The following is a 14,152-nucleotide window of genomic DNA, read 5'->3' on the forward strand; positions in this document are numbered from 1 at the left end:
TATAGATTTTTCTTTGCTGCTGTTTGGAATCATTATAGATTTGATGCAAAATACGAAGCCTCCTGTCTTGTTATAAAATCAGAGAAAAGCAGATACTTCTGTTAATCACTTTGTAAACTGCATGGGTACTTGTTTAGAATAAGCATAACAAGCTGGTATTACTAAATACCTTCTAAACTCATTGCACAACCTCATATTCACTGTGTAACATAGGGCACAGTTCTGTTTTTTCTCTAGCTGAGTTCTCATGGTGATGCAGCTACACTGTCAGGCAGGATATCATGGGATTGTAAAACAACGCTCAGACCCTTATCTGACTTACAGACTCTATGTGCTAGTTGGATAGTGCAGCTGTCAGTCAGCACAGACGACTCCCAAATCCCTGACATCATTGTTGCCCTGGTTTCTTAGCTGGCTTCCTGCTTTCATAAATGCCTTAGTCTGCTCGTCTTGATTCTACAAATCAACAATCGGTGGGCTGCCTGCATTATACTGGTATTAGCATTGCTGGTATTTACACAATACGTGTACCAGCTGGTAAGACTAAAACATAACAAGGTGGAAACTTTACCCATAAAGTCTGTGATGCATCCTGCAGAACACTAACTCTATATCTTTATACAAAGTGATTGCATGAGATTGCAGTGTAATATCTCAATTTTATCTCTCCCTAACAGGTTCAGAAGAGGTGGTAAGAGACTTTTCTTTATGGATGGAAAAAACAATGCAAATTTTACTAACAAAATCAAATCCCATTTTTTAAATGCTTTTAAGACACATATTTGTATTCAGATGCTTTGGTTCTGAATTATTAATGCTATGCATATACATAAGAGTTCTCTTCCGGTTCACAGGGGTGGAGCCATGAGAACCAACAGTAGTCTGTAGAAGAGATCTGTTCAGCTGTATTTTGTTTCTACATGAGACAGAAATGCCTTCCCACTGCTAGGACCTGCATATTCCTGCTATTGGTGAGAATGACATGGGTCTGTGAATGGGCACTGTGTCAGCAGTCACATATCCTTTTGCTTTGAATTAAATATTAGGAATAAAACGTATTAATGCTGCTGCCAAATAAGCTATAAATACATTATGCTGCAAATAAATGTTTAAAACGTTCCAATTATTTGAAGTAAGTAACTTAATGCTTATGCTACTAAAATTTGACCTGCTAAATGCAAGTGCTGGTATTTTTAGAACTAGCGTAGTCCTTGGGAGTGTGCGTCGATGACAAACAAAAATAGATTGTAGTAACTGAGTATTTGTCAAACAAGGGTGCCTATGTTACTGTTCTAGCTAAATGATTTGATGGCACTACTGTTCAAATGATATACTTGAATTACAGTTTGGACCTTTAGTGTTATTATTTGTGGTCTGTTAGTGCTAGATATCCAGAGGCGTAGCTAGAGACCCCAGGGCCCGGTGCAAGAATCTATGAAGGGCCCCCCCCCCCCACTAGTACGGTGTTAGGCTGGCATTAATTACTGTGTGTGTGTGTTTATATATATATATATATATATATATATATATATATATATATATATGTGTGTGTGATATACCTGCCCAGAAGCTAAAATTACACAAAATAAAAAATGTAAAATTACAGAAGAAAATAAAGCAATCAGTCCCAAAATAAAAACACCCCCTAATCTAATACTAAACTACCAATAGCCCTTAAAAGGGCTTTTGTAGGGCATTGCCCTAAGTTAAACAGCTCTTTTACCTAAACAAATTACCAGTTACCCCCTAACAGTAAAACCCTCCACCCACCAAACCCCCCCAAAATAAAAAAACTAAACTACCCATTGCCCCATAAAGGGCATTTGTATGGGCATTACCCTAAAAGGGCAATACGCTCTTTTACTGCACTTTAAAGGGCAATCAGCTCTTTTCCAGCCCAAAAAACCCTAATCTAAAAAAAAGCCACCCCAAAAAATAAAAAAGAGCCTAAGACTAAGCCCCAAATAGGTACCCACCATTTCTGAAGTCCAGCGGAGAAGGTTTTCTTTCAGGCGGCTCCATCATCTTCTATCTTCATCCGGAGCGAAGGCATCGTGGAGCAGAGGTGTGGAGCTGTCTTCCCCGATGCGTGGATCCTCAGCGGTGGACCTCATCGGCGGCAGTCCTAAGTGGCGTGGAGGTTCTTCTTCATCCGATGTCCGTCATACACTGAAGATTGAATGCAAGGTACCGCATTAAATTTGGGGTACCTTGAATTCCTATTGGCTGAATTTTTTAAATTAGCCAATAGGATTAGAGCTACTGAAATCCTATTTGCTGTTCAAATCAGCCAATAAGATTTCAGTAGCTCTCATCCTATTGGCTGATTTCAAAATTTCAGCCAACCGGAATGCAAGGTACCCTAATAAACATGGGGTACCTTGTATTTAATCTTCAGTGTGCGGTGGACGATTGCATGAAGAGGAGCCTCCATGCCACTTTGAACCGCCCCCACTAAAGAACGCTGCTGAGACCGCCACTGAGGATCCGTGCATCGGGGAAGCCAGCTCCGCACCTTCGCTCCACGCCGCCTTCGCTCCGGATGAAGATAGAAGATGATGGAGCCGCCTGGAAGAAGACAGTCTCCACCGGACTTCAGGAACGGTGAGTACCTATTTGGGGGTTAGATTAAGGATTTATTTTATATTTTTTATTTTTAAGATTAGGGATTTAATGGGCTTGTAAAAGAGCTGAATGCCCTTTTAAGGGCAGTTAAAGAGCTGAATGCCATTTTAAGGGCAATGCCCATACAAATGCCCCTTTAGGGGCAATGGGTAGTTTAGTTTTTTTTTAGTGTTAGGTTTTTATATTTTGGGGGGTTTGGTGGGTGGGGGGTTTTTACTGTTAGGGGAGACTTAGTATTTTTTTAAATGTAAAAGAGCTGTTTTTATTTTGGGGGGCTTTTTTATTTTCATAGGGATTAGGTTTAATTTTTTTAAATATAATTTTGTTTATTTTTTTCTGTAATGTTAGACTTTTTTATTTTTTGTAATGTTAGATTAATTGTTTGTAATTTAAAAGGACAGTCAACACCTGACACAACAGGATTTAATATGTTTGTAACTCAGTTGAATATCCGCCTGCACCGCGTTCCTTCTCTATTACCTCTATCCTTGTCCTAGTAATCCTTCCACATACATCCGTTAATCTACTCTAAAAAAGGCTTGGCTATGCAAAGAACATATCCCCTGTATTATTTGGACTTCTGTGTCCCTTTAAGACTGAGCTTTGTTCATTGCAAACCAGATCATTGTTTTCCTCCGCTTCTTCTTTCAGACATTAATTTGTGCAACTGAACACTGAATGGCTGTGCAATAGGGTTGTGTACTGCATGGGTAATATATCTAAGGTCTATGGGGGGTAGTTATCAACGTGTCTACTTTTCCTGCCTTTGCCGGCCCAATACGCCCGCCTAAGCTCGCCTCACATCGCCGCCGCGGACCTGCAAAAATTTGCCTAAGTTATCAAAAAAGCTGTCAAAAAGCCGCGCACCAAGTACGGGGCGATGAGCAGTGGACTGTGAGAGTTATCACTCATCCGATCTCGCTGCTCTTCGGCTTTTTTACAGCTTTCTTGCTAGCCTGTCACTAAGCACCCACACTAAACTACACTGTTCTACCCCCTATACCGGCGCCCCCGGAGCCTCCCGCAACTAAATAAAGTTACTAACCCCTAAACCGCCGCTCCTAGACCCCGCCGCAACTCTTATAAATGTATTAACCCCTAAACCGCCACTCCTAGACCCCGCCGCAACTCTTATAAATGTATTAACCCCTAAACCGCCGCTCCCGGACACCGCTGCCACCTACATTATACCTAGTAACCCCTATCCTGCCCCCCCTATACCGCCGCCCTCTATAATAAAGTTATTAACCCCTATCCTGCCGATCCCGCACCTCGCCGCAACTAAATAAATAGTTTAACCCCTAAACCGCCGCTCCCTGACCCCGCCGCAACCTATATTACATTTATTAACCCCTATCCTGCCCCCCCTACACCGTCGCCACCTATAAAAAATGTATTAACCCCTATCCTGCCCCCCCACTACACCGCCGCCACTGTAATAAAATTATTAACCCCTAAACCTAAGTCTAACACTAACCCTAACACCCCTTAACTTAAATATTAATTACATAAATCAAAATAATATTTCTATTATGAACTAAATTAATCCTATTTAAAACTAAATACTTACCTTTAAAATAAACCCTAATATAGCTACAATATAAATAATAATTATATTGTAGCTATCTTAGGATTTATTTTTATTTTACAGGCAAATTTCAATTTATTTTAACTAGGTACAATAGCTATTAAATAGTTATTAACTATTTAATAGCTTACCTAGCTAAAATAAAGAGAAATTTACCTGTAAAATAAATCCTAACCTAAGTTAAACCTAACACTACACTATCATTAAATTTATTAAATAAATTAACTACAAATAACTACAATTAAATACAATTACATAAACTAACTAAAGTACAAAAATTAAAAAAGCTAAGTTACAAAAAATAAAAAAAATAAGTTACAAACATTTTAAAAACATTACAACAATTTTAAGCTACTTACACCTAATCTAAGCCCTCTAATAAAATAACAAACCCCCCCAAAATAAAAAAATGCCCTACCCTATTCTAAATTAAAAAAGTTCAAAGCTCTTTTACCTTACCAGCCCTTAAAAGGGCCTTTTGTGGGGGCATGCCCCAAAGAATTCAGCTCTTTTGCCTGTAAAAGAAAAATACAACCACCCCACAACATTAAAACCCACCACCCACATACCCCTAATCTAACCCAAACCCCCCTTAAAATAACCTAACACTAATCCCCTGAAGATCATCCTACCTTGAGTCGTCTTCACTCAGCCGAGCAGCGATGGAACCGAAGAGGAGACCCGGAGCGGCAGAAGTTATCCTCCAAGGGGCGCTGAAGAAATCTTCCATCTGATGAAGTGATCCTCCAGTCGGCGCTGAAGAAGTCTTCCATCCGGGCGATGTCATCTTCCAACAGGCGCTGAAGAAGTCTTCTATCCGGGCGATGTCATCTTCCAAGCGGGGTCTTCAATCTTCAATCTTCATCCCGCCGACGCGGAACATCCTTCTTTACCGACGGACTACCGATGAATGAAGGCTCCTTTAAGGGACGTCATCCAAGATGGCGTCCCTTCAATTCCGATTGGCTTATAGGATTCTATCAGCCAATCGGAATTAAGGTAGGACAAATCTGATTGGCTGATTGAATCAGCCAATCAGATTCAAGTTCAATCCGATTGGCTGATCCAATCAGCCAATCAGATTGAGCTCGCATTCTATTGGCTGTTCCGATAAGATTTGTCCTACCTTAATTCCGATTGGCTGATAGAATCCTATCAGCCAATCGGAATTGCAGGGATGCCATCTTGGATGACGTCCCTTAAAGGAGCCTTCATTCGTCGGTATTCCGTCGGTAAAGAAGGATGTTTCGCGTCGGCGGGATGAAGATTGAAGACCCAGCTTGGAAGATGACATCGCCCGGATAGAAGACTTCTTCAGCGCCTGTTGGAAGATGACATCGCCCGGATGGAAGACTTCTTCAGCACCGACTGGAGGATCACTTCATCGGATGGAAGATTTCTTCAGCGCCCCTTGGAGGATAACTTCTGCCGCTCCGGGTCTCCTCTTCGGTTCCATCGCTGCTTGGCTGAGTGAAGACGACTCAAGGTAGGATGATCTTCAGGGGATTAGTGTTAGGTTATTTTAAGGGGGTTTGGGTTAGATTAGGGGTATGTGGGTGGTGGGTTTTAATGTTGGGGGGGGTTGTATTTTTCTTTTACAGGCAAAAGAGCTGAATTCTTTGGGGCATGCCCCCACAAAAGGCCCTTTTAAGGGCTGGTAAGGTAAAAGAGCTTTGAACTTTTTTAATTTAGAATAGGGTAGGGTATTTTTTTATTTTGGGGGGGTTTGTTATTTTATTAGGGGGCTTAGATTAGGTTTAAGTAGCTTAAAATTGTTGTAATATTTTAAAAATGTTTGTAACTTATTTTTTTTATTTTTTGTAACTTAGCTTTTTTTATTTTTTGTACTTTAGTTAGTTTATGTAATTGTATTTAATTGTAGTTATTTGTAGTTAATTTATTTAATACATTTAATGATAGTGTAGTGTTTAATTGTAACTTAGGTTAGGATTTATTTTACAGGTAATTTTGTATTTCTTTTAGCTAGGTAGTTATTAAATAGTTAATATCTATTTAATAACTATTCTAACTAGCTAAAATAAATACAAAGTTACCTGTAAAATAAATATAAATCCTAAGATAGCTACAATGTAATTATTAATTACATTGTAGCTATCTTAGGGTTTATTTTACAGGTAAGTATTTAGTTTTAAATAGGAATAATTTATTTAAGTATAGTGTAGTGTTAGGTGTAATTGTAACTTAGGTTAGTTTTTATTTTACAGGTAAATTTCTCTTTATTTTGGCTAGGTAGCTATTAAATAGTTAATAACTATTTAATAGCTATTGTACCTAGTTAAAATAAATTGAAATTTGCCTGTAAAATAAAAATAAATCCTAAGATAGCTACAATATAATTATTATTTATATTGTAGCTATATTAGGGTTTATTTTAAAGGTAAGTATTTAGTTTTAAATAGGATTAATTTAGTTCATAATAGAAATATTATTTAGATTTATTTAATTAATATTTAAGTTAGGGGGGTGTTAGGGTTAGTGTTAGACTTAGGTTTAGGGGTTACTAAATTTTTTACAGTGGCGGCGGTTTAGTGGGGGGCAGGATAGGGGTTAATAAATGTATTATAGGTGGCGACGGTGTAGGGGGGGCAGATTAGGGGTTAATAAATTTAATATAGGTTGCGGAAGGGTCCGGGAGCGGCGGTTTAGGGGTTAAACTATTTATTTAGTTGCGGCGAGGTGCGGGATCGTTAGGATAGGGGTTAATAACTTTATTATAGAGGGCGGCGGTATAGGGGGGCAGGATAGGGGTTACTAGGTATAATGTAGGTGGCGGTGGGCTCCGGGAGCGGCGGTTTAGGGGTTAATACATTTATTATAGTTGCAGTGGGGTCAGGGAGCGGCGGTTTAGGGGTTAATATGTATTGAGTAGCTTGCGGTGGGCTCCAGGAGCGGCGGTTTAGGGGTTAATATGTATAGAGTAGCTTGCGGTGGGCTCCAGGAGTGGCGGTTTAGGGGGTAATAACTTTATTTAGTTGCGGCGGTGTAGGGGGGACAGATTAGTGGTGTTTAGACTCGGGGTACATGTTAGGGTGTTAGGTGTAGACAGCTCCCATAGGAATCAATGGGATATCTGGCAGCAGCGAACTTGTACTTTCGCTATGGTCAGACTCCCATTGATTCCTATGGGATCCGCCGCCTCCAGGGTGGCGGATTGAAAACCAGGTACGCTGGGCCGGAAAAGTGCCGAGCGTACCTACTAGTTTTTTTAAAACTAGCAAAAGTAGTCAGATTGTGCCGCACTTGTGTGCGGAACATCTGGAGTGACGTAAGAATCGATCTGTGTCGGACTGAGTCCGGCGGATCGAAGTTTACGTCACAAAATTCTACTTTTGCCGGTCTCTAGCCTTTGATAACTAAGGCGAATCAGCCTCGCCACAAATACGCTGCGGAATTCCAGCGTATTTGAGGTTGACGGCTTGATAACTAGACCCCTATGTATATCATAAAGAAAAAATATAGAAATAAAGTCCATGTTATGGTGAAACATTGTCTAAGTGAATGGGAATTTAATATGATGCAGCAAAAGTACAGTACAGAGTTAACCAGTGTATTTGAAGAAAGTATAAACCCTTTTGCAAAAAATAACAAAAGCATTTTAATAGCTAAAAGGGAATATAATTACAAGCTTTCAAGACATGAAAGTCCCTTTGTCAAGCAGAAATTTATTTTGAAATAATCAAACTCTTGAAAAAGCTGATTTATGCAAATAGATGGGGGCAAATGGTTTGTGAAATGAGATGCAGCCTATATGTATGTAATGTGTTTCCTCTAATATTATTGTGCTCTGGGGAATTGTATTTTTTTCAAAAAAGAAAAAGAGTTCAGCCACACAAGACCAATCCGAAGGTTAAAAAAAAATAACTTTTAATAGAGCAACATATAAAGTAGAATATACATGTGAGGAGCCCCCTGTGCAATCCTTATGTGTTTTGTGCCTCTTATTGGCACTTATTCAAAATTTGTATTTTTTCCCCCACCAGGAAAAATTTCTGCAAACTCCCATGTGTTTCTGCTTAATGATTCACAATGCTGTCCCCCCCCCCCCCCAAATAAAAGTGGGAATCCTGCAGTGCACTGATTCTGCCAAAATTTGTGCAATCCACAACTGTGATGACAGGAGTTGAAGAATCAGAGGGGTCAATTTATTAAATGCCGGACGGACATGATTTGCTGTAGCGATTCATGTCCGCCCAACATCACTAAATGCCGACAGCATATTCTTGTGCAATGCAGCCCCCTGCACATTCGCGACCAATCGGCCGCTATCAGTGGGTGTCAATCATCCCGATCGGACATGTTAGGACAAGTTAAGGAGCAGCGGTCTTACGACTGCTGCTTCTTAACTTATGTTTCCGGCAAACCGGAAACTTCAGGGGTAGATAGCAGCATCCGCTGCTTATTAAATCTACCCCTAAGTGTGGGTGTGCAAACAAGTTTAAGGTAGTTGGAATTTGTATTTTTATAAAGTTAATGCTAAGTATCTTGTGTTTTCCGAATTATTTAGCTATTCATACATTCTACATGTACTTAAAGGCACAGTCTACACCAGAATTTTTATTATTTAAAAAGATAGATAATCTCTTTATTACCGATTGCCTAGTTTTACATAGCCAACACAGTTATAATAATATACTTTTTACCTCTGTGATTACCTTGTATCTAAGCCTCTGCAAACTGCCCCCTTATTTCAGTTATTTTGACAGACATCCATCTTAGCTAATCAGAGCTGGCTCACTGGAACTCCATGTGCGTGAGCACAGTGTTATCTATGTGACACACATGAACTAACACCCTCTAGTGGTGAAAAACTGTCAAAATGCCCTGAGAGAAGAGGCGGCCTTCAAGGGTTTAGAAATTTGCATATTAACCTCCAAGGTTTAGCTTTCAACTAAGAATATCAAGAGAACAAAGCAAAATTGGTGATAAAAGTAAATTGGAAAATAGTATAAAATGACATTCTCTATCTGAATCATGAAAGCTTATTTTGGACTAGACTGTCCCTTTAATAGCAAATACATTTTTCAAGAAGTGGATTAGGTTTTTTTGTTGGGCCCTATCTTTGTTTTTAAATGCTGCTGTAGATGCATTAAATAACTGTTGCTGAACTAGAGGATAAGAGATTGCATGGATATTGCTTGATTATTAGTAGAAATATGCTGGCTCTGCATTATTGTCTATTACTAGGCTAAGAAAACAAAATCATAAGATAGTGAGCATAAAGATGATGTCTGTAGAGGTTTGACATATATGTAATAGTTTAGAAAAGAAAGTAACTGAAGAAAGTATTTCAGTATCTTCCAGAAGGATCAGAAGTTAAAGGGCCATAATAGTTAAAAAATTACACACTCTAATCTAATACAGCATGTCATTTTATGACTATTGACCCTGCTCTACTGTGTGTTTAATCCACTGCTGATCCGATCACATGCCTCAGATGTGCAACTAGCACTGCTGATTGGATCAGCAGCGGTTTCTGCTTGGTAACAGTAGTGCACTGCGGGTCCCAAACTGTACTTCTGTGACAGTAGAGCAGGGTTGATAGAGGTAAAATTACATGCTCTAACAGGTTAGAGTATGTAATGTTTTTAGTATTATGACTCTTTAAAGGGACAGTCTAGTCAAAAATAACCTTTCATGATTCAGATAGGACATGTAATTTTAAACAACTTTCCAATGTACTTTTATCATTAAATGTGCTTTGTTCTCTTGGTATTCTTAGTTGAAAGTTAAACCTAGGTAGGCTCATATGATAATGTATAAGCCCTTAAAGGCCGCCTCTTATCACATGCTTTTTTATTTGCTATTCACAACAGGGGAGAGCTAGTTCATGTAAACCATATAGATAACATTGTGATCACGCCCATGGATTGTGGCAGACACTGCACTAATTGTCTAAAATGCAAGTTAATAGATAATTAAGTCATGTGATCAGGGGGCTGTCAGAAGATGCTTAGATACGAGGTAATCACAGAGGTAAAAAGTATATTAATATAACTGTGTTAGTTGTGCAAAACTGGGAAATGGTAAATAAAGAGATTATCTATCTTTTTAAGCAATACAAATTCTGAAGTAGACTGTCCCTTTAAAGCATAAGTGATTCATTTGCAGTGACTCTCACTGTGTGGAAATTTTTTGTTTCCCTCTGGCAGCCAAAGTGTTAATCACAGACTGTTTCCTAATGGTCAACGAATGTTGGATATCCACAATGTACAAAATGTACAATAATGTGTTTTGAGAGAGCTAAAGAAAACAATAAGCATGCATTTAAAAGAGTGAAAAACAAGTTGTCTGAGCTTTTGTATCTGTTATCTTGCAACATATGCATTGTTTAAATGGTGTGGCTCAAATGAGACATGAGTCAGCAGGATTCAGTTGTTTTTAGGTGAAAAAGAACAGATCTAGAGGTGATTACAAGAAACAAGTTATATTTATATCCTATATAATAAGAAGCCAAGTGTGTTTGTCCGAAGCTGTCATGCGCAGTAGAGACTGCACACGAGGACAAACACACCTGGCCTTCCAACTGACCTGGCAGTGGCATCTGGCGTGGTGGAGTGGGCGTGGCTGGGCGTGTGTGACATGGGTGTGATCAGGTGTGGCATGGGCAGGGCCAACGTAACGCAGACAGGGCCAGTCGTGATGTGGGCGGGGCCGGGTGGGGCCAGATGCCGGGGGCCGACTGCCGAGAGACAGAGAGCTCTAAAGAGAGGGGGGGATAGAGAGAGCAGGAGAGGGGGGAGAGTGCACAAAAGAGAGGGGGGAGAGTGCACAAAAGAGAGGGGAGAGAGTGCACAAAAGAGAGGGGGGAGAGTGCACAAAAGAGAGGGGGGATAGTGCACAAAAGAGAGGGGGGAGAGTGTACAAAAGAGAAGGGGGAGAGTGCACAAAAGAGAGGGGGGGAGTGAACAAAAGAGAGGGGGGAGAGTGCACAAAAGAGAGGAGGGAGAGTGCACAAAAGAGAGGGGGGAGAGAACAAACGAGAGGAGAGAGAGAGAGCAAACGAGAAGAGAGAGCAAACGAGAGGAGAGAGAGACAGCAAAAGAGGGGAAGAGAGAGAGAGCAAAAGAGGGGGAGAGACAGCAAAAGAGAGGGGGAAGAGAGACAGCAAAAGAGAGGGGGAAGAGATAGAGCAAAAGAGAGAGGGGGAAGAGAGAGAGCAAAAGAGAGGGAGAAAAGAGGGGGAAGAGAGAGAGCAAAAGAAAGGGGGAAGAGAGAGCAAAAGAGAGGGGGAAGAGAGAGAGTAAAAGAGAGGGGGGGTATAGAGAGTAAAAGAGAGGGGGGAGAGAGAGAGAGCAAAAGAGAGGGGAGAAAGAGAGAGAGCAAGGGGTGGGACCACTGTACTGCAAAAAATGGCCCGTGTACACGGGTTTTAGGACTAGTATATCATGATTTACAATATGCTTATTGGTAAACTAAATATCTGAGTGCTACTTGAATATTGCTGCCATTACACATTAAGATAGATGTCCCTTTAAATAACTCTGTATCTTTAAGCAATGAATCCCCTAGATTAATGCCCACCTGGATAGGGATGGGCAGTATCCATGGAATATATAGAAAATCCCAATTATCTCAAGAGGGGATATTAAACAGTAACAGTAGCTAGTTGCTAAATGTAATCTAATATAGGAAGTTATATACAAGTGTAATTTTAATAAGTAAGAGATCATCTTATCTATAAAAAATAGTATTTGTAACTCTGGTTTAATATTTATAAAAAAGGAAAACAAGACAAGGGTTCATTTGCACTTGATTAACTGCAAATATATCACATACATTTGCAATAATCTGGTACAGGGTGTTGCAAAATTATCCCTCAAATCCACCAGGATTATATTCAATAAATCTTGGATATGCTCTGAATAATTTCCTCTGCACTGTGTAATAAATGTAATAACCCCTAGTATCACCTCACTACACACTTGTACACTATTCACTTTTTACCAACAATCCCAGGTAAATATTGTATGTGTAGTTCTACAGAAATATAGCCACTATACTGTACTCAAAGTAATTCCAGGCTAAATGATTTTCCAGACACTCAGTTCTTTACCAGAGAGAGAGCTTTAATTAGAATCTGCCCAGAATACAGAAAGGTTACAGAGACAGTTACATAAAGAGGTTTTCAGTCATACTCCTAAACACACAATGTGTCCTATCTATCAGTTATTACAGGGTGGGTGTATGTGTGTGTGCGCTTGCATGTGTGTGTATGTGTACGTGAATGCATGTGTGTGTAGAGTGTCAGTGTGTGTGTGTGTATACCTACCAACCTTCCATCCAAAATGCCCCACTATCCCTCTAAAATTATTTTTACACCCTGTATTTTTTGCTGTGATAGTCCCAACAATGTTAAATCAAATGTCTCTGGTAAAGTGTCCAAATTTACAGTTATCATTTGATTTACACACCGAGGCCATTTCAACAGACATTCATACCGGACTCTAATTTCTCCGTCCTCTGTATGCTTGCTTGCTCCTCGTGCCAATAGGTTGCGGTTATCCCCTTGCTAAAATCCAAATAGAAATTAAACAAATTGTTGATGAAGTATTGCATTACTTATCTCATTAAGAAAGACCCTATTACTTATTATTATGTTCTATACACTGCCAAAGGTCCATCAAAACTTAAGGGAGCCCCCCAGTAGGCCCATTGTTGCCGGTACTGATTTTGACTTTCCACACATTTCAATTTTTTTAGACAAGATGTTATATACATCTGTATACAAACATAATTCTAGACTCACCACTGATGTATGCAGAAAGCTGACTGTTTAACTCAATTCCCAAGAGTCAATTTATAAGAACACTACGCAATGTAAAGGACAAGGGATTACAAGAAGTAAGATTAAAAGAAATGGCTGGGAAATTTCTAGCAAGAGGATATCCAAATGATATTGTGACCAAGTGTGAAATAGAAGCTAGAAATAGACTATGTAATGACACTGAAGGAAGGAAGAAAGAGAACAGATTAATGTTTACTACTGAATACATTGAGAATAGTAAAAGGATTTCATCTGTTCTAAGGAAGCATTGGTATATCCTCATTAAATCATACCCCACTATAGAGGAATTTAAAAAAAAAACCTATTCAATCTTTTAAAAGGGTCAAAAATCTGAAAGATAAATTGGTCAGAGCAGATGTAGGCATTACGAAGACTGGTCACATTAATTACATTACCACTCCTAACAAAGGGTCCTATCCATGTTTGAACTGTGCCCAGTGTAATTCAATAATCAGGGGTAAACATATATCCCAGATAAATGATAATAAGAAAAGGGAGCTAAATGGATATTATACTTGTGACACTAAATGTGTTGTCTATCTTTTGAAATGTCCATGTGGGCGAGGCTACGTGGGGAGACCATACGCCCCTTAAAGGACAGGATCAGTTCCCATAACTCAAGCATTAGAAATAAAGACGTGACTCTTCCTGTATCAGCCCACTTTGCAAAAGCAGGACACACAGTAAGCCAACTCCGCTTAAAAGTTATAGACCATATCCCCAAATTAAGACGAGGAGGGGATAGAGAGTAAATGTTAAAAAAGTGGAAAGTTTGGTGGATTAAAAATTAGGGACTCTACATCCAGTAGGTTGAAATAAGGATTATGGTTTACATTTATTTATTTAAACCATTTTGTTTTTAACTAGCGAGGTCCAATTGTTAATTGGATGAATATGTCATGAAATAATGTATTTGTAACTATGATGATGTTTTTAACTTTCTTTTATATATGTAAAAATAATCTGACAGGTATATATGAAATTTAAAAGGATTTTGTTACTGTGTCCACTAGATGATGCTCTATTCACACTAATAGTGATGTATGATGAATTAAAGAATTAATCAATTTGCTACACAGGTAGCTGGCTTCCTTTTAACCCATTACCGAATTTAACAGAAGTTTTTTTTTACT

General features: G+C 39.2%; 1 protein-coding gene across 2 annotated transcripts in view; it reads left to right on the forward strand.

Moving 5' to 3' along the window:
* Window positions 1-388: 388 nt before the first annotated feature.
* LOC128645637 (ADP-ribosylhydrolase ARH1) overlaps window positions 389-14,152 on the forward strand; it is a 54,369-nt gene continuing 40,605 nt past the window's right edge. The window contains exons 1-2 of one of the 2 annotated variants that reach the window (XM_053698761.1): window positions 396-537; window positions 855-971. In XM_053698761.1, coding sequence (XP_053554736.1) covers window positions 921-971 — 51 coding nt within the window. In that variant the 5' untranslated portion in view covers window positions 396-537; window positions 855-920. Of the gene's footprint in view, window positions 538-854; window positions 972-14,152 lie in introns of both variants that reach the window. The other variant, XM_053698762.1, reaches the window with a different exon arrangement.

The sequence above is a fragment of the Bombina bombina genome, chromosome 1, assembly GCF_027579735.1.
Source record: "Bombina bombina isolate aBomBom1 chromosome 1, aBomBom1.pri, whole genome shotgun sequence".
NCBI lineage: Eukaryota > Metazoa > Chordata > Amphibia > Anura > Bombinatoridae > Bombina > Bombina bombina.